Raw genomic sequence first — 27587 nt, forward strand, 5'->3', positions numbered from 1 at the left:
GTGTTTAACAACATGGAATGACATTGTTCCTTCTGCTGCAGCTAGGTTTTTCTGTTCCTGTGTATTTGAAATTACAAAATATCTCGTCATTTTTTGCGAGGAACCTGCCGATCTAAGATTCTTCCTGTGTTTCTCTGATTCCATATGATGCTTGCTGTCTGCAGCACCACCATGAGACACGGATACAGCACAGTTACATACGTTACATTTTGCTGAACAGTCATTGTCTGTAGCAGTGAAGCAAGGAAATTTCCTCTGAAGCTCTTCCGAAAACTTCAATTTTCGTTTCGGCATCGCCACGACGTGCTAGCACTTCACGAAACTGATACTGAGTTCCGACAACAATGGCAAGCAAAAACAAAGAAAACAAGAGTACGCAACTATTATAGTGCGTAAGCTGTACATTATCAGGGGGTACCAACGTACGGAATGTCAGTTTCAATTGATAGTTGATAAAATCGACACTCAGAAAATATTTTAACCACTTTGTAAATGTCTGAAAATAATCCTTGAAAATCGGGACAAATTGCTTGTTTGAAAAAAAAAAAAAAGTCGGGACAAATTTTTGAGCCTCAAAAAAACGGAACAATCCCAATTAATCGGGATGTATGGTCAACTTAGTTTCATAGTAGCGTCGTTTTAGGTTGATGACGCATGCTTTGTTCATTTGCTGTTATATCTTTGCAATTTTCAAGCTGCTAGGTTAGTTTCGTTATCGCTGCCGTGCTGTTAATCATGGCTGCTCCGCGTCTATTTGCACCAAAGAAGAGCAATGTTCAGTGATCCGTTTTCTGTGGTCGAAAGGCGTATCAGGGGCCGAAATTCATCGAAGACTTTCGGCACAGTACGGGAACAGTGTTTTGCCAGAACGGAGCGTCTACGAATGGATTGAAAAATTCCGAAATGGTCGCACAAGTGTTACGCACGATGAAGGAGACGGACAACCGTTTATCGCCACAAATGAAGAAACCATTGAGCGTTCACGTGAAATGATTGTCTTAAACAGACGAAGTGGTACATCTTCTGCAAATTAGTCACGGTTCTGCCACGAACTCATCCACAATCGACTTGGGTTTCATAAAGTTTGTGCAAGATGGGTCCCAAAACAACTCACACAGTTGCATAAACAAACGCGTCGGACATCTGCAAAAAACGTTTGGATCGCTGTGTTAACATAGAGGACAACTTCTTAGACAGGATCATTACCGGTGACGAAACATGGATCCATCATTACGAGCCGGAGACTAAACGGCAGAATATGGAATAGAAATATCCAAATTCGCCGTGGAAGACAAAGTTCAAGACCCAACTGTCCGCAGGAAAACTTATGCTTACGGTTTTTTGCGACGCACAAGGTCCAGCACTGGAACATTATTGGGAAAGGGGCACAACAATAAACAGTGTACGTTACAGTGAGATGCTTACTGTAAGGTTACTGCCTGCAATTCCAAGCAAACGCCGAGGACTGCTGTCAAAAAGTGTTGTGTTGTTGCACGACAATGCCCGACCGCATACTGCCGCCCACACTGCTGAACCGCTCCAGAAACTCAAATGTGAAGTACTGGGTCATCCTCCATGTAGTCCCGATCTTCTCACTTCTGACCATCACTTGTTTGGTCCACTCAAACAGTCATTAAGGGGCGTCGATTTGCGTCGGACGAAGCAGTGAAAGAAGCGGTGCATTCCTGGCTCGCAGCTCAACCTAGAACCTCCTTTTATGAGGGCATCAGGAAGCTTGTACAACAATGGACCAAGTGCGTTGAAACTCAAGGAGACTATATAGAAAAATGATGTTCTTGTAAGTTGATACTTCCTGGCGGATTAAAACTGTGTGCCGGACCGAGACTCGAACTCGGGACCTTTCTTGTAAGTTTCCTATTTGATTATAAAAAAATTTGATTACAAAAAAAATTCAATCTGTATATTCAGCAAGCAGTAAAGGAAACAAAAGAAAAATTCGGAGTAGGTATTAACGTCCACGGAGAAGAAATAAAAACGTTGAGGTTCGCCGATGACATTGTAATTCTCCCAGAGACAGCAAAGGACTTGGAAGAGCTGTTGAACCGAATGGACAGTGTCTTGAAAGGAGGATATAAGATGAACACCAACAAAAGCAAAACGAGGATAATACAGGTAGGATGCAGTCGAATTAAGTCGGGTGATGCTGAAGGAGTTAGAGTAGGAAATGAGACACTTAAAGTAGTTTCCTATTTGGGGAGCAAAATAACTGACGATGGTCGAAGTAGAGAGTATATATAGTAATTGTGTAGTGGACTGGCCAGGCAGCCAATCCACTATACCCGGTAGCCGAAAAGCACGCGTTAAGCTCACGCAGGCTGGCGTAAGGTCTGGAACAATTAAAGGAGTTGAGTCTAATAAATAAAGTACGTAGTTGCTTGAATACTTAACTTTAATCCATAATTGGAGAACATCGCTCTTGTTGATACATTATATAATCTCAATATAAACTGGTAATGGCGCCTTGCTATGTCGTAGCAGATGACGTAGCTGAAGGCTAAGCTAACCATCGTCTCGGCAAATGAGAGCGTATTTGGCAGTGAACCTTTCCTAGCAAAGTCGGCTGTACAAGTGGGCGAGTGCTAGGAAGTCTCTCTAGACCTGCTGTGTGGCGGCGCTCAGTCTGCAATCAATGACAGTGGCGACACGCGAGTCCGTCGTATACTAGCGGACCGCGGCCGATTTAAAGGCTACCACCTAGCAAGTGTGGTGTCTGGCGGTGACACCACAAATTGACTTACCCTCGTAGTTATGACTTACCGATCTATGATTAGAATACTACAACCGATCTGAATCGTCTGAAGCTTTGTAATCCTACCTGTTCGCAGATTAAAACTATGCTAAATACTGTTATAGGAGCTACTATCCTCACAGACCCAGTAGCTGAAGAGGCATTCCATAAGGAAGTGTTATAGGCCCTCTATTGTTCCTAATCTATATTAACGACATAGGAGACAATCTGAGTAGCCCTCTTAGATTATTTGCAGACGATGCTGTCATTTACCGTCTTGTAAAGTCATCAGATGACCAAAACAAATTGCAAAATGATTTAGATCAGATATCTGTGTGGTGGGAAAAGTGGAAATTGACCCTGAATAGAGAAAAGTCTGAAGTTATTCACATAAGTACTAAAAGCACTCACCTAAATTTCGATTAAGCGATAGTCACACAAATGTGAAGGCTGTAAATTCAACTAAATACTTAAGGATTACAATTACAAATAACCTAAGTTGGAACGATCACACAGATAATGTTGTGGTTATGACCAACTAAAGACTGCGATTCATTTTCAGAACACTTCGAAGGCGCAACAGATCTACTAAAGAGACTGCTTACACTATAATTTGTCCGCCCTGTTCTGGGGTACTGCTGTGCGGTGTGGGATCCATATCGGGTGGGACTGACGCATGATACTGAAAAAAGTTCAAAGAAGGGCGGCTCGTTTTGTATTATCGCGAAATAGGGGAGATAGAGCCACAGACATGATACGTGAATTTGATTGGCAATGATTAAAACAAAGACGATCTTCTCATGAAATTTCAGTCACCAGTTTTCGGCTCCGATAGCGAAAACATTCCGTTGGCACCCACCTACATAAGGAGAAATGATCATCACAATAAAATAAGAGAACTCAGGGCTCGCACAGAAATATGTAAGTGCTCGTTTTTCCCGCGCGGCGTCCGTGAGTGGAACGGTAAAGAGACAGCTTGAAGGTGGTTCATTGAACCCTCAGCCAGGCACTTAATTCTGAATGGCAGAGTAATCACGTAGATATTGATGTAGATTAGAGGTCTAACTCACACCTCATATATCTATGATTCTTAACTATTTACCCATTCATTTTAAACCTTGTTGCTCACACGGAACATCTAAGTCGTACACTGTTTTCTGCAATATGTTTAAGTTTCGTCTTTGGGTGGATGTCGGTGCCTGAAAGCAACAGTTACGCTCTCACATACAGCAATATCCTGTTGTCTCTGGTGGGAAGTTTCTGAATAGCGTGCGTCTTTAGCAGACACGAATATAAGTAGATGTACAAATGTATTAGCGAATTCTTACCTTGAAGATTGCAAATGGACTACCTTTTCTGTGAAGATCAAGCGTGGCCTTGAGTGCGGGATGGACAACAAGACCGGAAGAAGAAGAAAACAGCAGTTCCTGTGACAGTGAATGATATACGGTATGATAGTTTTGGTCACTGGATAGAGCATGAAGATGTAAACTTTGCGCTCAGGGACAGTCGATTGTACAAAATTGCGGAAAATATGAAATTGGCCAGTGCTTTGTAGCAAAAAGATGTTTCATGTAGTACTTATACTATAACAACCACAGATCTTTTGTGGGCAATGATAGTTAAGGTATCATACTGTATTTTGAAACAATGTACTTAAAAACTTGTAAACAATAGATTTCAGCTATCAGTCGTCCTTTTGAAATTTTATTGGCAGATCTAAATTTCAGCTAGAAACTAGCCATCCTCAATGCACTATCATTTTTGATGAATGCATGTAATGCCTGTTGGTCGGGCTTCATTCACAGTTCATTGAATTGAGTATTCTTACCAAGAACAGTGAAATACAAAATTTTTCATCTCTAACCGAGAAGCCAAATACCAGTTTTCGAAAATACAACTCTAAAATGCTTTCGTAATGAAATATTTTCGTAAAACGTTTCACCCCCGTTTCACTACCTTAGGGATTGAATTCCCAAAAACAGTGACATGTGCATGTTTTATTTCCAACAGAGAAGACAAAAATATACACTCCTGGAAATTGAAATAAGAACACCGTGAATTCATTGTCCCAGGAAGGGGAAACTTTATTGACACATTCCTGGGGTCAGATACATCACATGATCACACTGACAGAACCACAGGCACATAGACACAGGCAACAGAGCATACACAATGTCGGCACTAGTACAGTGTATATCCACCTTTCGCAGCAATGCAGGCTGCTATTCTCCCATGGAGACAATCGTAGAGATGCTGGATGTAAACCTGTGGAACGGCTTGCCGTGCCATTTCCACCTGGCGCCTCAGTTGGACCAGCGTTCGTGCTGGACGTGCAGACCGCGTGAGACGACGCTTCATCCAGTCCCAAACATGCTCAATGGGGGACAGATCCGGAGATCTTGCTGGCCAGGGTAGTTGACTTATACCTTATAGAGCACGTTGGGTGGCACGGAATACATGCGGACGTGCATTGTCCTGTTGGAACAGCAAGTTCCCTTGCCGGTCTAGGAATGGTAGAACGATGGGTTCGATGACGGTTTGGAAGTACCGTGCACTATTCAGTGTCCCCTCGACGATCACCAATGGTGTACGGCCAGTGTAGGAGATCGCTCCCCACACCATGATGCCGGGTGTTGGCCCTGTGTGCCTCGGTCGTATGCAGTCCTGATTGTGGCGCTCACCTGCACGGCGCCAAACACGCATACGACCATCATTGGCACCAAGGCAGAAGCGACTCTCATCGCTGAAGACGACACGTCTCCATTCGTCCCTCCATTCACGCCTGTCGCGACACCACTGGAGGCGGGCTGCACGATGTTGGGGCGTGAGCGGAAGACGGCCTAACGGTGTGCGGGACCGTACCCCAGCTTCATGGAGACGGTTGCGAATGGTCCTCGCCGATACCCCAGGAGCAACAGTGTCCCTAATTTGCTGGGAAGTGGCGGTGCGGTCCCCTACGGCACTGCGTAGGATCCTACGGTCTTGGCGTGCATCCGTGCGTCGCTGCGGTCCGGTCCAGGTCGACGGGCACGTGCACCTTCCGCCGACCACTGGCGACAACATCGATGTACTGTGGAGACCTCACGCCCCACGTGTTGAGCAATTCGGCGGTACGTCCACCCGGCCTCCCGCATACCCACTATACGCCCTCGCTCAAAGTCCGTCAACTGCACATACGGTTCACGTCCACGCTGTCGCGGCATGCTACCAGTGTTAAAGACTGCGATGGAGCTCCGTATGCCACGGCAAACTGGCTGACACTGACGGCGGCGGTGCACAAATGCTGTGCAGCTAGCGCCATTCGACGACCAACACCGCGGTTCCTGGTGCGTCCGCTGTGCCGTGCGTGTGATCATTGCTTGTACAGCCCTCTCGCAGTGTCCGGAGCAAGTATGGTGGGTCTGACACACCGGTGTCAATGTGTTCTTTTTTCCATTTCCAGGCGTGTATTTACACAGAAAAATGCGTTTCACTGCCAAAGGGGTTGAATTTCCAAAAACAGTGGAACATATTCGGTACTTTTTATTTCTGTCTGAGATATCAGATTTAAATTTTCATAGAGTTATCGTTAAAAACGTTTTCGTAATAAAATATTTTCATAAAAAGTCTCATCCGCTATTCCACCCTCTCAGGGGTTCACTTCCCAAAAACACTGAAACACGCATTTTTTGTTAGTAACTGAGAAGTCAAATACCAATGTTCACAGATGTAGCATTAAAAATACTTCAGTAGTTCTTTAATAAGTATATATTTTTGAAAAATGCTAACAGCTACTATTTCACCCCCACAGGGTTAAATGTCTTTGTATCTGACCGAGAAACAAAACACAAATTTTCGTATATCTAGCTTCAAAATTTGCTTAATAGCGAAACTTTTAAAAAGAAACCTTCTTCGCCTATTCCACCCGCTTACAGTCGGAATTTCGAAAAATCGCTCCTTAAACGACGCCTTCAGTATAAGAACCACACCTTCTCCATATATCAAGTTTCTATCCTTAACGGTTTGGGCTGGGCGATGGTAGGTCAGTCAGTCAGTCAGGACTGACATTTATACAGGGTGTTACAAAAAGGTACGGCCAAACTTTCAGGAAACATTCCTCACACACAAAGAAAGAAAATATGTTATGTGGACATGTGTCCGGAAATGCTTACTTTCCATGTTAGAGGTCATTGTATTACTTCTCTTCAAATCACATTAATCATGCAATGGAAACACACAGCAACAGAACGTACCAGCGTTACTTCAAACACTTTGTTACAGGAAATGTTCAAAATGTCCTCCGTTAGCGAGGATACATGCATCAACCCTCCGTCGCATGGAATCCCTGATGAGCTGATGCAGCCCAGGAGAATGGCGTATTGTATCACAGCCGTCCACAATACGAGCACGGAGAGTCTCTACATTTCGTACCGGGGTTGCGTAGACAAGAGCTTTCGAATGCCCCCTTAAATGAAAGTCAAGAGGGTTGAGGTCAGGAGAGCGTGGAGGCCATGGAATTGGTCCACCTCTACCAATCCATCGGTCACCGAATCTATTGTTGAGAAGCGTACGAACACTTCGACTGAAATGTGCAGGAGCTCCATCCTGCATGAAACACATGTTGTGTCATACTTGTAAAGGCACATGTTCTAGCGGCACAAGTAGAGTATCCCGTATGAAATCATGATAACGTGCTCCATTGAGCGTAGGTGGAAGAACATAGGGTCCAATCGAGACATCACCAACAATGCCTGCCCAAATGTTCACAGAAAAGCTGTGTTGATGACGTGATTGCACAATTGCGTGCGGATTCTCGTCAGCCCACACATGTTGATTGTGAAAATTTACAGTACATACTGACGAAACTAAAATGAGCTCTAACATGGAAATTAAGCGTTTCCGGACACATGTCCTCATAACATCTTTTCTTTATTTGTGTGTGAGGAATGTTTCCTGAGAGTTTGGCCGTACCTTTTTGTAACACCCTGTATAGAGGATAAGAAGTTTTATCCTAGGGAACAAAAATCAAATAATCCCCGTACTGTCGTACATTGTTTCTCTTCACCATCCAGGTATCTCTCCACGCATGTCCCAGATGATTCCACTGGTTGCTGGTAGTGTTCCCGTCAGTTCAGTCAGTGGGTATCTTCTCTACCTGTTGATGGCTCAGCTGCGTGGATATTGGCATACGCCAGTACCAAGGCATCCCGTTCTTCGCATTCCATGCAGTCTTGCTATGACGTTCTTGTAGGGCCAGCTTCGAAATTGTCTTACTAGCGACCTTTTTCATAAGAACTTTTATGGCCTATTTCACCTCCTTAGGGTTGAAATTGGAAAAATTCCTTCTTAAATGACGCCTACAGTGTAGGATCCACATCTTCTCCAAATTTCAAGTTTCTGCCGTCAGCGGTGTTGGCTGGGCGATGGTGAGTCAGCTAGTGAGGACATTGCCTTTTATACACTACTGTCCATTCAAATTGCTACACCAAGAAGAAATGCAGATGATAAACGGGTATTCATTGGACAAATATATTATATTAGAACTGACACGTGATTACATATTCAAGCAAATTTGGTGCATAGATGCTGAGAAATCAGTACCCAGAACAACCACCGCTGGCCATAACAACGGCCTTGATACACCTGGGCATTGGGTCAAACAGAGCTTGGATGACGTTTACAGGTACAGCTGCCCACGCAGCTTCAGAACGATACCACAGTTCATCAAGAGTAGTGACTGGCGTATTGTGACGAGCCAGTTGCTCGGCCACCGTTGACCAGACGTTTTCAATTGGTGAGAGATTTGCAAAATGTGCTGGCCAGGGCAGCAGTCGAACACTTTGTGTATCCAGAAAGGCCCGTAGAGGACCTGCAACACGCATTATCCTGCTGAAATGCAGGGTTTAGCAGGGATCCAATGAAGGGTAGAGCCACGGGTCGTAACACATCTGAAATGTAACGTCCACTGTTCAAAGTGCCGTCAATGCGAACAACAGGTGACCGAGACGTGTAACCAATGGCACCCCATACCAACACGCCCGGTGATACGCCAGTATGGGGATGACGAATACACGCTTCCTATATGCGTTCACCGCGATGTCGCCAAACACGGATGCGACCATCATGATGCTGTAAACAGAACCTGGATTCATCCGAAAAAATGACGTTTTGGCATTCGTGCACCCAGATTTGTCATTGAGTACACCATCGCAGGCGCTCCTGTGTGTCATGCAGCGTCAAGGGTAACCGCAGCCATTGTCTCCGAGCTGACAGTCCATGCTAGTGATAACTTAGACGAACTGTTCGTGCACATGGGTGATGTCTTGCAAACGTCCCCATCTGTTGACTCAGGGATCGAGACGTCACTGCACGATCCGTTACAGCCTTGGAGATAAGATGCCTGTCATCTCGACCGCTAGTGATACGAGGCCATTGGGATCCAGCACGGCGATTCGACAAACGGCAATCGCGATAGCCTACAATCCGACTTTTATCAAAGTCGTAAACGTGATGGTACGCATTTCTCCTCCTCACACGAGGCATCACAAGAACGTTTTACCAGGCAACGCCGGTCAACTGCTGTTTGTGTATGAGAAATAGGTTGGAAACTTTCCTCATGTCAGCACGTTGTAAGTGTCGCCACCGGCGCCAACGTTGTGTGAATGCTCTGAAAAGCTAATCATTTGCATATCACAGCATCTTCTTCCTGTCGGTTGAAATTCGCGTGTGTAGCACGTCAAATTCGTTGTGTAGCAATTTTAATGGCCAGTAGTGTGTATAGAGGCAAGTACATCTGGCAACGCTGTCTCATGTCCTTTTCAACTCATTCGGTTCATTTGCCGTCTGTGTGATTGTGACGCTCGGAGTGCATGACGGAGAGCCTCGTTGGCAGGCACCAGGAGCTGGAGGAGCGCATCCGCAAGCTGTGGCGTATGAGGGCTCGCCAGCAGGTTCGCCCAGGGGAGTCCCGCCAGTGCGGCGGCCGGCTGTGCGCCGTCGTCAGCCAGAGTCGCAGGAGGGGCGCCTCCAGGGAGGAGCTGGCCTACGTGGACTACGTGCGCGCCGCCGCCACCTACGCACACGTCTGGACCAGGGGCAGCAGCAGCGCCGCCGCGCTGGACCGAGACCTCCAGGACGAGGCCGCCTGGAGCATCCTGTACTTCGAGCAGAGTCTGCGCAAGGTCGGTCTACACCTCCACTCCCCAGGTCATCTAACCGTTAGTGGCGCTGCCGCCCCCCCCCCTTCCCCCCGTCGCCTGTTCCATTTCCGAATGGCGTGCAGGGAGGACGACCTCCGGCAAAGCTCCGTGTAGGCTACAGCTTCTCTCATTTTCTCGGCGGGCGTATGTCGGAGTGACTACACTGATCGGCCAGAACAATATTGTTGTTGTTGTTGTGGTCTTCAGTCCTGAGACTGGTTTGATGCACCTGTCCATGCTACTCTATCCTGTGCAAGATTCTTCATCTCCCAGTACTTACTGCAACCTACATCCTTCTGAATCTGCTTGGTGTATTCATCTCTTGGTCTCCCTCTATGATTTTTACCCTCCACACTGCCCTCCAATGCTAAATTGGTGATCCCTTGATGCCTCAGAACATGTCCTACCAACCGCCCCGTTCTTCTTGTCACATTGTGCCACAAACTACTCTTCTCCCCAATTCTGTTCAATACCTCCTCATTAGTTACGTGATCTACCCATCTAATCTTCAGCATTCTTCTGTAGCACCACATTTCGAAAGCTTCTATTCTCTTTTTGTCTAAACTATTTATCGTCCACGTTTCACTTCCATACATGGCTACACTCCATACAAATACTTTCAGAAACGACTTCCTAACACTTAAATCAATACTCGATGTTAACAAATTTCGCTTCTTCAGAATCGCTTTCCTCACCATTGCCAGTCTACATTTTATATCCTCTCTACTTCGACCATCATCAGTTATTTTGCTCCCCAAATAGCAAAACTCGTTTACTACGTTAAGTGTCTCATTTCCTAATCTAATTCCCTCAGCATCACCCGACTTAATTCCACTACATTCCATTATCCTTCTTTTACTTTTGTTGATGTTCATCTTATATCCTCCTTTCAAGACACTGTCCGTTCCGTTCAAGTCCTCTTCCAAGTCCTTTGCTGTTTCTGACAGAATTGCAATGTCAACGTTATTAACCCCTACGTTTCTAGTATTTGTAGACTTAGAGAAAGCTCTTGACAATGTTGACTGGAATACTCTCTTTCAAATTCTGAAGGGGAGCGAAAGGCTACTTACAGTTTGTACAAAAACCAGGTGGCAGTTATAAGAGTCGAGGGGCACGAAAGTGTATCAGTGGTTGGGAAGGGAGTGAGACGGGGTTGTAGCCTCTCCCCGATGTTATTCAATCTGTATATTGAGCAAGCAGTGAAGGAAACAAAAGAAAAATTCGGAGTAGGTATTAAAATCCACGGAGAAGAAATAGAAGCTTTGAGGTTCGCCGATGACATTGTCATTCTGTCAGAGACAGCAAAGGACTTGGAAGAGCAGTTGAACGGAATGGATAGTGTCTTGAAAGGAGGGTATAAGATGAACATCAACAAAAGCAAAACGAGAATAATGGAATGTAGTCGAATTAAGTCTGGTGATTAGATTAGGAAATGAGGCACTTAAAGTAGTAAAGGACTTCTGCTAATTGGGGAGCAAAATAACTGATGATGGTCGACGTAGAGAGGATATAAAATGTAGACTGGCAACGGCAAGGAAAGTGTTTCTGAAGAAGAGAAATTTGTTGACATCGAGTATAGATTTAAGTGCCAGGAAGTTGTTTCTGAAAGTATTTGTATGGAGTGTAGCCATGTATGGAAGTGAAACATGGACGATAAATAGTTTGGACAAGAAGAGAATAGAAGCTTTCGAAATGTGGTGCTACAGAAGAATGCTGAAGATTAGATGGGTAGATCACATAACTGATGAGGAGGTACTGAACAGGATTGGGGGGAAGAGGAGTTTGTGGCACAACTTGACTAGAAGAAGGGATCGGTTGGTAGGACATGTTCTGAGGCATCAAGGGATCACCAATTTAGTATTGGAGGGCAGCGTGGAGGGTAAAAATCGTAGAGGGAGACCCAGAGATGAATACACTAAGCAGATTCAGAAGGATGTAGGTTGCAGAAGGTACTGGGAGATGAAGAAGCTTGCACAGGATAGAGTAGCACGGAGAGCTGCATCAAACCAGTCTCAGGACTGAAGACCACAACAACAACAACCTAATAGCCGGTCTGGCCACCTTTGGCACTGGTAACAGCGGCGACGCTTCATCACATGGAAGCAATGAGACTTTGGTAAGTCGCTGGAGGGAACTGACACCACATCTGCACACACACGACTCCAGTAATTCCCGTACATTCTGGAGAGGGGGCGATGAGTTCTCACGCCACGTTCCATTACATCCCAGATCTTCTTGATCGGATTCAGATCTGAAGAGCCGGGGAAGCAGCACATCAATTTGAACTCGCCACTGTGTTCCTCGAACCACTCCATCACACTACTGCTCTTGCGACATGGCGCATTGTCTTGTTGAAAAATGCCACTGCTGTCGGGAAATAGGATCGTCACGAAGGGTGTAAGTGGTCTGCAGCAACCGTACGATTCTCCTTAGCCGTCATAGCGCCTTGTACAAGCTGTGGATGCTCACGGGAATTTTCCGCAAAGCATGATGGAGCCGCTGCCCAGCGTCCCACAGTACACGTGTCAAAGAGCTGTTCCCCTGGAAGACGATACATCCGCGCTCTCCCATACGCATGATGAAGAAGGTAGCGGGAGTCATCAGACCATGCAACGCTCTGCCACTGCGCCAACGCCCAGTGCCGATGGTAACGTGGCCATTTCAGTCGTAGTCTTGATGTTAAGTTTGGTACACGCATGGGTCGTTGGCTGTGGAGGTCCATCGTTAGAAGTTTTTGGTGCACTGTGTGTTCAGACACACCTACAATCTGTCCAGTGTTAAAGTCTGATGTTAGTTCCGCCACAGTTCGCCGCCTCTTTTGTTTCACCAGCCTGACAAGCCTACGACGTCCGCCATCCATAATGGGGGGTGGTCACACAACCCCACGACGTCTGGACGAGGTATCGCCTTGGTTTCGCCACGTGTTGAAGACACTCACCATAGCATTCGTCGAAACCCCTACAAGTCGTGCAGTTTCCGAAATGTTCGTGCCGAGCCTCCGGGGCATCACAATTTGCCCTCGGTCAAACACACGTAGATGGCGCGCCTTCCCCATTCCACACACGGACAGCACGCTCACTGATACTACACGCACCGTGCGTGTGTCTCACTACGAGCCATTCCCCGCCAGGTGACGCTGCTATATCGATAGTACGTCCGTGCTTCAAATGGTTCAAATGGCTCTGAGCACTATGGGACTTAACATCTGTGGTCATCAGTCCCCTAGAACGTAGAACTACTTAAACCTAACTAACCTAAGGACATCACACACATCCATGCCCGAGGCAGGATTCGAACCTGCGACCGTAGCAGTCGCGCGGTTCCGGAGTGAGCGCCTAGAACCGCGAGACCACCGCGGCCGGCAGGTGGGTGCTCATAATATTCTCGCTGAACAGTGTAATATATATGTAGGGCAAATACCAAACAGCAGCCGCATTTCAGTCAGTTGTATTTACACTACTGGCCATTAAAATTGCTACACCAAGAAGAAATGCAGATGATAAACGGGTATTCATTGGACAAATATATTATACTCGAACTGACATGTGATTACATTTTCAAACAATTTCGGTGCATAGATCCTGAGACATCAGTACCCAGAACAACCACCTCTGGCCGTAATAACTGCCATGATACGCCTGGGCATTGAGCCATACAGAGCTTGGATGGTGTGTACAGGTACAGCTGCCCGTGCAGCTTCAACACGATACCACAGTTCATCAACAGTAGTGACTGGTGTATTGTGACGAGCCAGTTGCTCGGCCACCATTGACTAGACGTTCCCAGTTGGTGAGAGATTTGGAGAATGTGCTGGCCAGGGCAGCAGTCGAACATTTTCTGTATCCAGAAAAGCCCATACATCCCCTGCAACATGCGATCGTGTATTATACTGCTGAAATGTAGGATTTCGCAGGGATCGGATGATGGGTAGAGCCACAGGTCGTAACAAATCTGAAATGTAACGACCACTGTTCAAAGTGCCGTCAATGCGAACAAGAGGTGACCGAGACATGTGACCAATGACACCTCATACCATCACGCCGGGTGATACGCCAGTATGGCGATGACGAATACACGCTTCGAATGTGCGTTCACCGCGATGTCACCAAACACGGATGCGACCATCATGATGCTGTAAACAGAACCTGAATTCATACGAAATAATGACGTTTTGCCATTCGTGCACCCAGGTTCGTCGTTGAGTACACGATCGCAGGCGCTCCTGTCTGTGATGCAGCGTCAAGGGTAACTGCAGCCACGGTCTCCGAGCTGATAGTCCAAGCTGCTGCAAACGTCGTCGAACTGTTTGTGCAGATGGTTGTTGTCTTGTAAGCGTCCCGATCTGCTGACAGGGATCGAGACGTGGCTACGCGACCCGTTACAGCCATGCGGATAAGATGCCTGTCGTCTCGGCTGCTAGTGATACGGGGCCGTTGGGATCCAGCACGGCGTTCCGTATTACCCTCCTGAACCCACCGAGTCCATATTCTGCTAACAGTCATTGGATCTCGACCAACGCGAGCAGCAATGTATCGATACGATAAACCGCAATCGCGATAGGTTAAAAGCCGACCTTTATCAAAGTCGGAATCGTGATGGGACGCATTTGTCCTGCTTACACGAGGCATCACAACAACTTTTCACCAGGCAACGCCGGTCAACTACTGCTTGTGTATGAGAAATAGGTTGTGAACTTTCCTCATGTCAGCACGTTGTTGGTGTCGCCACCGGCGTCAACCTTGTGTCAATGCTCTGAAAAGCTAATCATTTGCATATGACAGCATCTTCTTGCTGTCGGTTAAATTTCGCGGGTGTAGCACGTCATCTTCGTGGTGTAGCAATTTTAATGGCCAGCAGTGTATTTCTGTTTAAGCTACCAGGTTCGGCACTTCACTTGCGGTATCCTCAAGGAAGTGTGCACGCTGTGAAGGCATGTACCACAAAACTTGGTGCAGTACCGCAAGAGCCATCAAATAAATCTGGATTCCGTGAATATCTTTCTGAAGGGAGTATCTCAACGGTTAGACAAATACTGTCTCGAAATGTCAGGAGTAAACCTGTCCGTGCTACACAAACCTCTCCCGTAGCGTCCGCCTCTGGAATTTCTTGAACATATCCGTAACGCTCTCGCGCCTACTCACAGAGCCCACGTAAAAGCGTGCCGCTCTTTAGTGGTTCTTCGCTATCGTCAATCCAACTTCGCAACGTTCAAATGGTTCAAATGGCTCTGAGCACTATGGGACTCAACATCTTAGGTCATAAGTCCCCTAGAACTTAGAACTACTTAAACACAACTAACCAAAGGACGTCACACACTCCCATGCCCGAGGCAGGATTCGAACCTGCGACCGTAGCAGTCCCGCGGTTCCGGACTGCAGCGCCAGAACCGCACGGCCATCGCGGCCGGCTCGCAACGTTCCCTCACCAACCTTCGGCTCCAGCCCTCCCTGTAATAAAAGTTTATTACATTGTCTTATTCTATATGTAAACTATAGCATCCATTTGATATGTGCTTCACTCTTCCTCAGAGACTGCACATATTACTCCAGAAAAATAAGGTTTTCTAAATGTGAAAAACTTTTCCAACGTAGAACATAGTGATGTATCTACAAAAATTTTCTATTCAATTTTAAAAATGTTGCCGTCCACAAAACAGTGTCAATATGGTACCGTATATTATTAATTTACCACACATAAATAATATGTAACTGAAATCAAATTAAGAAGAAACATCATACAGAAATGTTATGAAAACCATTACATTTTGAAAATGAAGCTGCTGGCAACGAACTTTCTCCGTTTTCTAGACAGGGAAAATAGTGAAGACATAAGGAAACACAGTGTCTCTGTAAATATCACGTGTTCCATGGTAAAGGACCTTCTGTTTCACGGCCGACGAAGGACGCCTAATCGTCCGCACGTTATATAAGTAATTTTAAAAAAATCCTCAATTTTATTCACCATTAAATTCTGTTTGTATGCAGATGTCAATGACGTTCGAGTTGAGGGACAATACGGAATAGGCAGAGGCATGAACGGGAGTTTGGATTGGGAGGGAGGCGTGCTAAGATAATGTGTGCCGCTGTGCGAAGTCACAGTGCCTGTCTGTCACAGTGGTTAGCGCATCAGCCTACTGAGCGGGAGACTCTGGTTCGAATCCCAACCTTGGGACAAATTTTCATATATATATATATATATATATATATATATATATATATATATATATATATATATATATATATATATACTCCTGGAAATGGAAAAAAGAACACATTGACACCGGTGTGTCAGACCCACCATACTTGCTCCGGACACTGCGAGAGGGCTGTACAAGCAATGATCACACGCACGGTACAGCGGACACACCAGGAACCGCGGTGTTGGCCGTCGAATGGCGCTAGCTGCGCAGCATTTGTGCATCGCCGCCGTCAGTGTCAGCCAGTTTGCCGTGGCATACGGAGCTCCATCGCAGTCTTTAACACTGGTAGCATGCCGCGACAGCGTGGGCGTGAACCGTATGTGCAGTTGACGGACTTTGAGCGAGGGCGTATAGTGGGCATGCGGGAGGCCGGGTGAACGTATCGCCGAAGTGCTCAACACGTGGGGCGTGAGGTCTCCACAGTACATCGATGTTGTCGCCAGTGGTCGGCGGAAGGTGCACGTGCCCGTCGACCTGGGACCGGACCGCAGCGACGCACGGATGCACGCCAAGACCGTAGGATCCTACGCAGTGCCGTAGGGGACCGCACCGCCACTTCCCAGCAAATTAGGGACACTGTTGCTCCTGGGGTATCGGCGAGGACCATTCGCAACCGTCTCCATGAAGCTGGGCTACGGTCCCGCTCACCGTTAGGCCGTCTTCTGCTCACGCCCCAACATCGTGCAGCCCGCCTCCAGTGGTGTCGCGACAGGCGTCAATGGAGGGACGAATGGAGACGTGTCGTCTTCAGCGATGAGAGTCGCTTCTGCCTTGGTGCCAATGATGGTCGTATGCGTGTTTGGCGCCGTGCAGGTGAGCGCCACAATCAGGACTGCATACGACCGAGGCACACAGGGCCAACACCCGGCATCATGGTGTGGGGAGCGATCTCCTACACTGGCCGTACACCACTGGTGATCGTCGAGGGGACACTGAATAGTGCACAGTACATCCAAACCGTCATCGAACCCATCGTTCTACCATTCCTAGACCGGCAAGGGAACTTGCTGTTCCAACAGGACAATGCACGTCCGCATGTATCCCGTGCCACCCAACGTGCTCTAGAAGGTGTAAGTCAACTACCCTGGCCAGCAAGATCTCCGGATCTGTCCCCCATTGAGCATGTTTGGGACTGGATGAAGCGTCGTCTCACGCGGTCTGCACGTCCAGCACGAACGCTGGTCCAACTGAGGCGCCAGGTGGAAATGGCATGGCAAGCCGTTCCACAGGACTACATCCAGCATCTCTACGATCGTCTCCATGGGAGAATAGCAGCCTGCATTGCTGCGAAAGGTGGATATACACTGTACTAGTGCCGACATTGTGCATGCTCTGTTGCCTGTGTCTATGTGCCTGTGGTTCTGTCAGTGTGATCATGTGATGTATCTGACCCCAGGAATGTGTCAATAAAGTTTCCCCTTCCTGGGACAATGAATTCACGGTGTTCTTATTTCAATTTCCAGGAGTGTATATATATATATATATATATATATATATATATATATATATATATATATATATTATTGATGTTCGAGACTTAAAAAGGTCTCTGGAACAGTATTATAGATTCATAAGTTAAAACTCTGTAACTGAAGAAGTCACCCTCCAAATAGCTTTAATATGAGGGCTGTCGGAAAGTAAGGAAAGATAGGTCGCGAAATGGAAAACACACTGAGAATCAAAGCTGTTTTATTGGCAACCGTTAGCTACACCTTACAGCTGCTTCTCTACACAGTCGCCACTCAGACTTAGACATCTGTCGTAGCGTTGTATCAACTTTTCAATTCCCTCGTTATAGAAGATAGCCGCCAGTGCTTTTCGGCAATTTTCTACTCTAGACTGCAACTCGTTTTCTGTGCCAAAATGTTGTGTTCATAGCTAGCGGTTCATTTGATCAGAGATGAACCTCAGGGGTAGCCAATTACGGGCTGTATTGTAGGAGACCAAACACTTCCCATCGAAAACGCTGCAGGAGCGTCTTCATTGCCCCTGCAGAGTGCAGCCGAGAACTGTCGTTTAGAACGAACAGCATGACAGCTATATTACGTGGATTGCATAGCTTCAGGCGAAATCCTTCACCAGGCCCTCATACTTGGCGGGAGACGCTAATTTCCAGCCATCTTTACGTTCTCATTGTGAGCTCAGAACTGAAAAGAGCAACATGATACAATCGACGGGCGTACTAGACACAGTGCCCAACGCATCTGGGCAAAGCTTCATCAGATTTTCACACTATTTTCCATTTTGCGACCGATCGCTCCATACTTTCCGTATAAACTTCGTGTATTACACAGCAATTAAATGAGTAGAACTCATTTTAATCACAAATGCTGCACTTAACAAAACCACATGTCCCACAAAAATAAAACCAAAAAACTAAACTGAAACTAAAGTCCATTCAGACAGGCGCTATGGTACCAACCGAACGCCATGTCATCCTCAGCACATAGGCATCACTCTATATGGATATAGAGGGACATGTGGGCAGCTTTCGTGTTCTGAACTGCTACTTCGCTGTCAAGTAGCACCTCAATTGGTCTCACATGTGATGACTGCAGCCCACTAGGCAACAGAGCTCGGTAGAACCGGATGGTCACCCATAAAGCAATAGACGACATTTCTATTACTACCAAGGATTTCGTAGGCGCCCAAGTCATCTTGCATGGTCCGTCGGTGTTTTGCGGTGGAGTTTTGAACTTCACACTCGCTAACAAGGATACGAATGAACACGGTAGTGGCTGGGTCACCGTTGCTCTTGTACGTGGACCAAAAGTCGATAAAGTAGAAGGGCTAGATAATTTCAACTCACGTAATGTCTACGCTTATCGGACATTTCGGATTTGTGAAGTGCACAACAGAGATAAGGGTTCATCGTATTACATGTCCCTTGTGATGACTGGGTGTTGTGTGATGTCCTTAGGTTAGTTAGGTTTAAGTAGTTCTAAGTTCTAGGTGACTGATGATCATAGATGTTAAGTCCTATACTTCTGAGAGCCATTTGACTCTTATTACATGTCGACTATGCCTTTGGTTCTCAGGACCAGGAATCGTCGTAAAATAAATGAATCAGAATCTGTCTCGGTGTGGGTGAAAGGTGTTGCCAACTGTAAAAAGATCGCACTCGTTGGTGATCTGACTCATTACTATAGAAATTAAATAAAGTTCCCTTTCTTATCCTTAATCCTTATCTATTAAAAAAGCTACACATTGATCTTGCCAAAAGCCGAGAAGCGGTTCTTCTTGGTGTTCAAATCGCTCTGAGTACTATGGGACTTAACGTCATCAGTCCCCTAGAACTTAGAACTACTTAAACCTAACTAACCTAAGGACGATACACATATCCATGCCCGAGGCAGGATTCGAACCTGCGACCGTAGCTGTTACGCGGTTCCAGACTGAAGCGCCTAGAACCGCTCGACCACTCCGGCCGGCTCTTCTTGGTGTTGTAGCTCTCTGGGGTACCCTGGGATGCTCTTTGGGGCACCCTGTGATGCTAAACGTTCATTAATATTTGTTCATATGGGCGAAAATCTCGTCTCTAAAGTGTTGTAGCTGGTTGCCTATCCGCCTGCCCAGCACTGCTTAACTTCTGTGATACGATGGTAAACGGTGTTAACACTGTGACAAGGCCGTTGGCCCAAAAAAACAAAAGCTGCATAAAACCTCTCGGAACTGCTTATGGAATTTTCTAGTGTGTATTCCTTTGTGTGCTTTTAAAAAACCCTCACTAGAGTAAAACACGACCAGAGCCAGCATTTGTTCCTAAGTACATTATGCTCCAGGTTACATCTGTCCTCTACTTGCAGTCTTGTTTTGGCCAAGAATACCTTCTTCGCCTGAAGTGGCCTCCTTTTTGTGTTCTTCTCGCTTTTTCCGTCATTTCTTTGTTTCTTAATTTCTAGAATTCGTCTACTATGACTTCTTTGTAGTCCCCAATTTTGATATTAATTTTTCACCAACCTCATTTCTGCTGTTTATCACGACTTTCGACTTTCTTCAGTTTACTCTTAATCCACAGTGCGAGTTCATCTGACTGTTCATGCGATTCAACACATCCTTCAGTCCCTGCTCACACCTAGATGTTCGAAAGAAGCTCCATTTAAATTCAATTCTTTTTTAAATTCGTGAGGTGTGATGTGTATAATTGTATTCGAACTGTGACATGTATGTGAGCTACTGTTGTATTGCCGAGCTTCACTCTCCGTTCTTCTGCTGTTCCACAGGCGTACTATGAAGAATCTGCAGGCCAGGACTACAGCCTGATGACCGTGGCAGAGCTGCAGAATCTGACTGACGCAGCCGCCGAGAAAGGGACCGCCGACGTCAGAGTGAGTAGCGCCGGAGGCACCACCTGCAACTATGCATCCCCATTCCCCTCCGTACCCGAATCCACTGCATCAAGAAAACATTCCAGAATGAGATTTTCACTCTGCAGCGGAGTGTGCGCTGATATGAAACTTCCTGGCAGATTAAAACTGTGTGCTGGGCCGAGAATCGAACCCGGGACCTTTGCCTTTTGCGGGCAAGTGCTCTAACCTGCCAGGAAGTTTCATATCAGCGCACACTCCACTGCAGAGTGAAAATCTCATTCTGGAAACATCCTCCAGGCTGTGGCTAAGCCATGTCTCCGCAGTATCCTTTCTTTCAGGAGTGCTAGTTCTGCAAGGTTCCAAGGAGAGCTTCTGAAAAGGTTGGAAGGTAAGAGACGAGGTACTGGCAGAAGTAAAGCTGTGAGGACGGAGCGTGAGTCGTGCTTGGGTAGCTCAGTTGGTAGAGCACTTGCCCGCGAAAGGCAAAGGTCCCGAGTTCGAGTCTCGGTCCGACACACAGTTTTAATCTGCCAGGAAGTATCAAGAAAACATTGTTTGAAATTTCGAAACTTGTTGTACATATCAACCTTTATGCATCCCCACCACCCTTCCAAAACAAATCCAACCATTTCATCTCCAGTGTAACACGTGGTACCTCTCTATCAACCTTGAAAGCATTTAGGCCATAATAACAAGAAAAACCACTGGTGTATTCTACCCTAAGACTGCTATCTAACAGTTCACAACCTTACATTCCACCGAACTAAAACACTAAAATACCTATGGCTAGGACGTATGTAAACTGGAAGTCGTAACTCTCGGCTGTTTTCAATAAAATCGAGTTTGAAACTCTTAGGAGTGCTTACACACTTTGCATGGTCGCTAGTATTCAAGAAGAACGCAGCTGACAGTTACACTTAAACACAGGCGTGCGCAGCGATATCAACCTCATTTCGCTCCAACACATCACTGGCGCGATATTACGATGTTCCTGATTTTTTTTTTTTAAACAGACCTCGTATGGCAGACAATGCAACGGCCATTAAAATATATCAAAGAAAAGAGTTGCCTTTTAAGATTGTTGGTATTGCAACTATAGGCGCTCTAAAGCTGCCAGAGGCCGAAACTGTTCAGTAACCCAGAGGCGTTGGATAAAAATATGGAATCCTTGCCGGAAATTAATGTGAATGGAGATACTAGCCAAGCCTGCACATTGTGCTGTTGTGGCTGACCACAAGTGGCACCTGTACAGTGCCCATAATACCTATGGCAAACCACATCTAAAGAACTTGTACAGAATGTGACGGACAGTCAAACAACTTAAAATCAGAGATGGTACAATAGTCCATATCACGAGCAAACTGAGTGAAAGGCCACGACGGCCAGTAGCTCTTGACTGTGATTTCAGTGAATGGTGACCGGTTTCCTACCCTGGAGACATATCTCCAAAATTAAGGTGTCTAAACTTCCAAGGTCCTATCATGTGCGGTCATCATGTGCTGTCTGGGCTCGTCTTTTGACTGCATTGTGGAGATGTTTCACTGATCGTGGACGGTTCGGATGTCCATCTGCCATTTCATTCAATGTTTCACCGAGGAGTGACATGTTTCCATACGCACTCGCACCTTGAAAGTGTGGAACATGAAGTATTAGTTTTATATGACCAGAAGATACACTACTGGCCATCAAAATTATTACATCACGAAGATGATGTGCTACAGACGTGAAATTTAGGTGACAGGAAGAAGATGCTGTCATATGCAAATGATTACGTTTTCAGAGCATTCACACAAGATTGGCGCCGGTGGCGACACCTACAACGTGCAGACATGAGGAAAGTTTCCAACCGATATCTCATACGTAAACAGCAGTTGACCGGCGCTGCCTGGTGAAACGTTGTTGTGATGCTTCGTGTAAGGAGGATAAATGCGTACCATCACGTTTCCGACTTTGATAAAGGTCGGATTGTAGCCTATCGCGATTGCAGTTTATCGCATCGCGACATTGCTGCTAACGTTGATCCAATGACTGCTAGCAGAATATGGAATCGGTGGGTTCAGGAGTGTAATACAGAACGCCGCGCTGGATCCCAACGGCCTCATATCACTAGCAGTTGAGATGACAGGCATCTTATCCGCATCGCTGTTACGGATCGTGCAGCCACCTCTCGATCCCTGAGTTAACAGATGGGGACGTTCGCAAGACAACAACCATGCGCACGAACAGTTCGACGACGCTTGCAGCAGCGTGGACCATCAGCTCGGAGACCATGGCTGCGGTTATCCTTGACGCTGCATCACAGACAGGAGCGCCTGCGATGGTGCACTCAACGACGAACCTTGGTGCACGAATGGCAAAATGTCCTTTTTTCGGATGAATCCAGGTTCTGTTTACAGCGTCATGATGGTCGCATCCGTGTTTGGCGACCATCACGGTGAACGCAAATTGGAAGCATGTATTCGTCATCGCCATACTAGCGTATCACCCGGCGTGATGGTATGGGGTGCCATTGGTTACACGTCTCGGTCACCTGTTGTTCGCACTGACGGCACTTTGAACAGTGGACGTTACATTTCAGATGTGTTAGTACCCGTGGCTCTACCCTTCATTCGATCCCTGCGAAACCCCACATTTCAGCAGGATAATGCACGACCGCATGTTGCAGTTCCTGTACGGGCCTTTCTGGAAACACAAAATGTTCGAATGCTGCCCTGGCCAGCACATTCTCCAGATCTCTCACCAATTGAAAACGTCTGGTCAATGGTGGCCAAGCAACTGGCTCGTCGCAACACGCCAGTCACTACTCTTGATGAACTGTGGTATCGTGTTGAAGCTGCATGGGCAGCTAGCTGTACCTTTACACGCCATCCAAGCTCTGTTTGACACAATGCCCAGGCGTATCAAGGCCGTTATTAAGGCCAGAGGTACTGATTTCTCAGGTTCTATGTAGCCTAATTGCGTGAAAATGTAATCACATGTCAGTTCTAGTATAATATATTTGTCCAATGAATACCCATTCATTATCTGCATTTCTTCTTGGTGCAGCAATTATAATGGCCAGTAGTGTACTCTTCCAGGGTATGGCACGGTCGTCATTCAGTGAAAACACAATAAACAGCTATTGCGGATTTGCACTTTCACTCAGTTTAATATAGACTATTTTACCATCACTGATTTTAAGCTGTTTCATTGTCCTTCACATTATTCTTAGTATGTTCTAAGTCTCAGCTGTAGCCACTACGGTGTTCTATGTAATTGTGAGCGCATTATGTCTGAGCTAAAGGAATTCGAACATGCGCAAGTTGTTGGTGCTCTTATGATGGGTACTTCAAAAACCAACGGAGACAATGGAAAATTCATATCGCATACAGGGAAAGGGCAAAAACATATGTCTCAACATATGTGATTAGTAATCATAATAGACAATCTTGAAGAGAGTTGTGACGAAAAGTACGAGAACCTGCAGCTGCAACACTGAACAGAACTGAATGTGCGCTCCCAGACTCCCTCGGCACCAGAGCAATACGAAGAGACCTCCATAAGCACGGAATTCCAAGGCGAGCTGGAATTCTTAAAATCATTCATTAGTGATTCAAATGCCATTAAAAAGGAAACGTGGTGCCAAAGCCACAGAACCTGCTGTATGGGACTATGGAAGAATTTCATGAGGTCAGATGAGTCTTGGTGCGCAATGTTTCCAACTTCTGGCTGAGCTTACGTCCCAAGAGTGAACACGGTGGTGGTTGGTGATGATATGAGCAGCCATATCGTGGTATTCCATGTGTCCCATTATTGCTCTGCCAGCCTGCATTAATGCCTAGGCTTACGTGACCATTTTGCCATCACCTAGTACAATGTTTGCTCCACAATGGTGATGGTGTACTTCGTAACGATAGGTCCCCTGCTCACAGAACTCGCATCATCCAGGACTGGTTTTGAGAGCACCAGGATGAATCCTCGTATCTCATCTGTCCACCACAGTTACCAGAGCTCGAGACTATTGAGCCTTAGTGGTCTACTTTGGAGAGAAGGGTGTGTTATCGGTATCCAGCTATATCACCATCACCTGAACTTGTCACTAGTTTGGTGGAAGAATGGTATAAGATCCTCTTGGAAACCAGACACGACTTGTAGTTATTCACTCCAAAATTACTGCAAACTGTTTTGAACATCAACTGCTTTCCTACACTGTATGAGCCATGCTAAAGTTTTGTGTTTTTGGCGTTTCCATCTTTTCGTCCACACCTCGTAAAGTATGATACAACGTATGTCATCCTGTATAAAAAATTTTACGGCCTTTGGTAAATGTTTAAACTTGTTTTAATATCGAGAAATTACATCGAGACTGAGGACCCGCACATATCCAAACTAATTTCAACAAAATAAGTTTAGTGTAAGGAAAAATATGTTCAAGTTATCATCTACACTGAGCAACAGACTTAAGGGGACACGCCCCTGAACAGGCCGCATTTTTAGTATTATCTTCACCCTCATAGTGCAACTGATCTACATATGAGAGTTAGCTCAAAATTCTTACACGCAATTAGGGTCATTAGTCAAATCATTTCCCAAAACATCATTGCGATATTTATTACATTTTGGTACTGCCGATTATATTTATAATAATACATAAAACGGAACACTTTTTCAAAAAAAGGTTCAAATGGCTCTGAGCACTATGGGACTTAACATCTGTGGTCATCAGTCCCCTAGAACTTAGAACTACTTAAACCTAACTAACCTAAGGACATCACACACATCCATGCCCGAGGCAGGATTCCAACCTGCGACCGTAGCAGTCGCGCGGTTCCGGACTGAGCGCCTAGAACCACTATACCACTGCGGCCGGCCAACACTTTTTCTCTGCAGTACCATTTTCTATGGAACCACTCACTGCACAGATTGAAAAAAGAGCCAGAGTACAGACAACATTCACATAAGTATTTTATGCATCCAATTTCCTTCGCTGATGCTGATTTGTGAAAAAGACAAGTAATTTATTTTACTACAACTAAAATATTTAAAAATGTAGCTCAAATATCACCGACATCATCATCACGTTATAAATTTTTCAGGAAATTGTAGGCAAGTTTTCTGTATTCTCTCCCATATACAGCTGTTGAAGCAATCATTTGCATTCTGAGAGAGACCATAAATACATTTCCTAAGCAGATTTTTATTTGCCAGATCCCTATCTATAGGCCTAATTGCCTCCACTACAGCAAGTGGTAAGAAATGCTTGTGGGAATATTGTATGCATGTGGCATTGCTCAACCACGAGTTGCACCACGAATGTTCCCCTTTTGGACACAAACCACGCTGTGGGGTTTCACATGTTGACGCTCTGTGAAACCATGTTGCCCAAACAGCTCGTCTCATGTTCTCCAAATCTCCTACATTTCTCCTTATTGCTAGTCCATAATATTCAGACAAAGAGTCAATTTCACTTTTTGTAAGATGACCTGGACCATCTATGCGTTTTCATCTTACAGTTTTTTCCGTTGGAGTCTACATAATTCTCTCAGCCGAGCTTCCATTCTTTTTTGTACATATCCAACTCATTCAAGCTTTCGTATCAGAGCGTCTCCACATGGTCTGTCATTAACAACAGTAGTGTGCCGATTACAGTCTCCATCTCCAAGGTAGCCCAGATACCTCACACCACGACTGACCCCTGATCTTCTAAAAATATGTTTAGAACTCCTATCGTTTCCATGTTTCCCCTTGGCCCATCGAAGTCCTTTACACAAACATGGGTGCCAATAAATTTAATTGAACAACCCTGACAGTGCTTTGTTAGACATTCATAATCTAGTATCTTACCAGTTTCAATAAATATGGCACATCTCCATTCAGAGAAGTATGACCTCTCTTCTGCCAAGATCCATCAAATGCTGCTACAATGTCTGCATTCTTGGACAAGGCTACTGTTTCTTCTGCTCCTCTTTTCATTGAATGTTCACTTACACCGCATAATGCATCATGTATTAATTTATTGTATCTGTCAAACCTCAGTGGAGGTGGAGGCAAATCCATCAATGCACAAAAAGTCTAGGCAGCTCTCCTTCCCCTTCCAATACATCGCATTGCATAATCGAACTTAATATTTACACTGCAATGTCGACTATAAGTTACTGGCGAGGTCATAGTATCACTGTGCATCTTACACAAGTTACAGGAAATAACTAACCGACTTGTAAGACCCTTCCTTGCTGAAATGTCCTCAGAAACGTCAATACTATCTTCACAATTACAGTACTAACATTTCACAGCACTCTTAAAAAGTCTTCACAGCATATTTAGGTTCGCAGTAACATTTCCGTCGTTATTTGCTAATCAAATACTACAAGGCTTGTCTTATTACATTCAGAAAGCGAAAGTTTACGTCTAGAAGCACTGCCTGTAGGCACAGTTTCCGCATGCGACTTTTGAAGCAGCTGATGTGTATTATTCAGTTATGTTTGGAACTGGTTGCCTCAAAACTTTCATTTGGGGCTAAATTTATTTACTCTCGGCATTTGCAGCACAGGAAGCACACACACACACACACACACACACACACACACACACACACACACACACACAGACAGAACCAAAACAACACACAAGAACTACAAAACCAAAAGCGTATGAAATTCCGTAATCACATATTCTCAGATCTTTGTTTACATTCAAATCATAGCCTTCTAGACATTCCTGTACTTTGGTTCTGGGAGTCAGTGCCTTCTAGAATACACCTGTACTAATGAACCGTAACTAATGACGGAAGGACAAAATAATGCATCACGTATTCTGACACACTTCAAACTGACAGATGGGTGAGGCGCCTGTGAAACATTACGTTCAGCCTCAATTTTAGAACGAACGGAAAATGGTAATGTCCATAAACTGTATATTTTTGAAATCAGCATGAAATTCTCTCTTATATAGCCTAAGAAAAGTTTCTTCAAATTTTTGGTCATTTTCGCATGCATGACCCCTTAAAGTAGCACCTTTTCAAAACCCCGTAATCCTCTATCACTGCGACGGATAAATATGAAATTTGGCTCATCGTCTGGAAAGATGCAAAAACATGGCACCCTGCGACGTCACCCTCGGGTTCGGTGATTCTCCACACAGCACAGTGTCAAAAATGGTGCAAATGGCTC

At 45.6% G+C, this 27587-nt stretch overlaps 1 protein-coding gene across 1 annotated transcript in view; it reads left to right on the top strand.

The window, feature by feature from the left end:
• Positions 1-27587, top strand: part of LOC126424605 (endothelin-converting enzyme homolog) — a 324277-nt gene that overhangs the window by 80023 nt on the left and 216667 nt on the right. The window contains exons 8-9 of the mRNA XM_050087344.1: positions 9624-9912; positions 20353-20457. Of these exons, the coding sequence (XP_049943301.1) occupies positions 9624-9912; positions 20353-20457 (394 nt within the window). The remainder of the gene's footprint in view (positions 1-9623; positions 9913-20352; positions 20458-27587) is intronic.

Source organism: Schistocerca serialis, chromosome 10 (genome assembly GCF_023864345.2).
Source record: "Schistocerca serialis cubense isolate TAMUIC-IGC-003099 chromosome 10, iqSchSeri2.2, whole genome shotgun sequence".
In the NCBI taxonomy this organism is placed as follows: Eukaryota; Metazoa; Arthropoda; class Insecta; order Orthoptera; family Acrididae; genus Schistocerca; species Schistocerca serialis.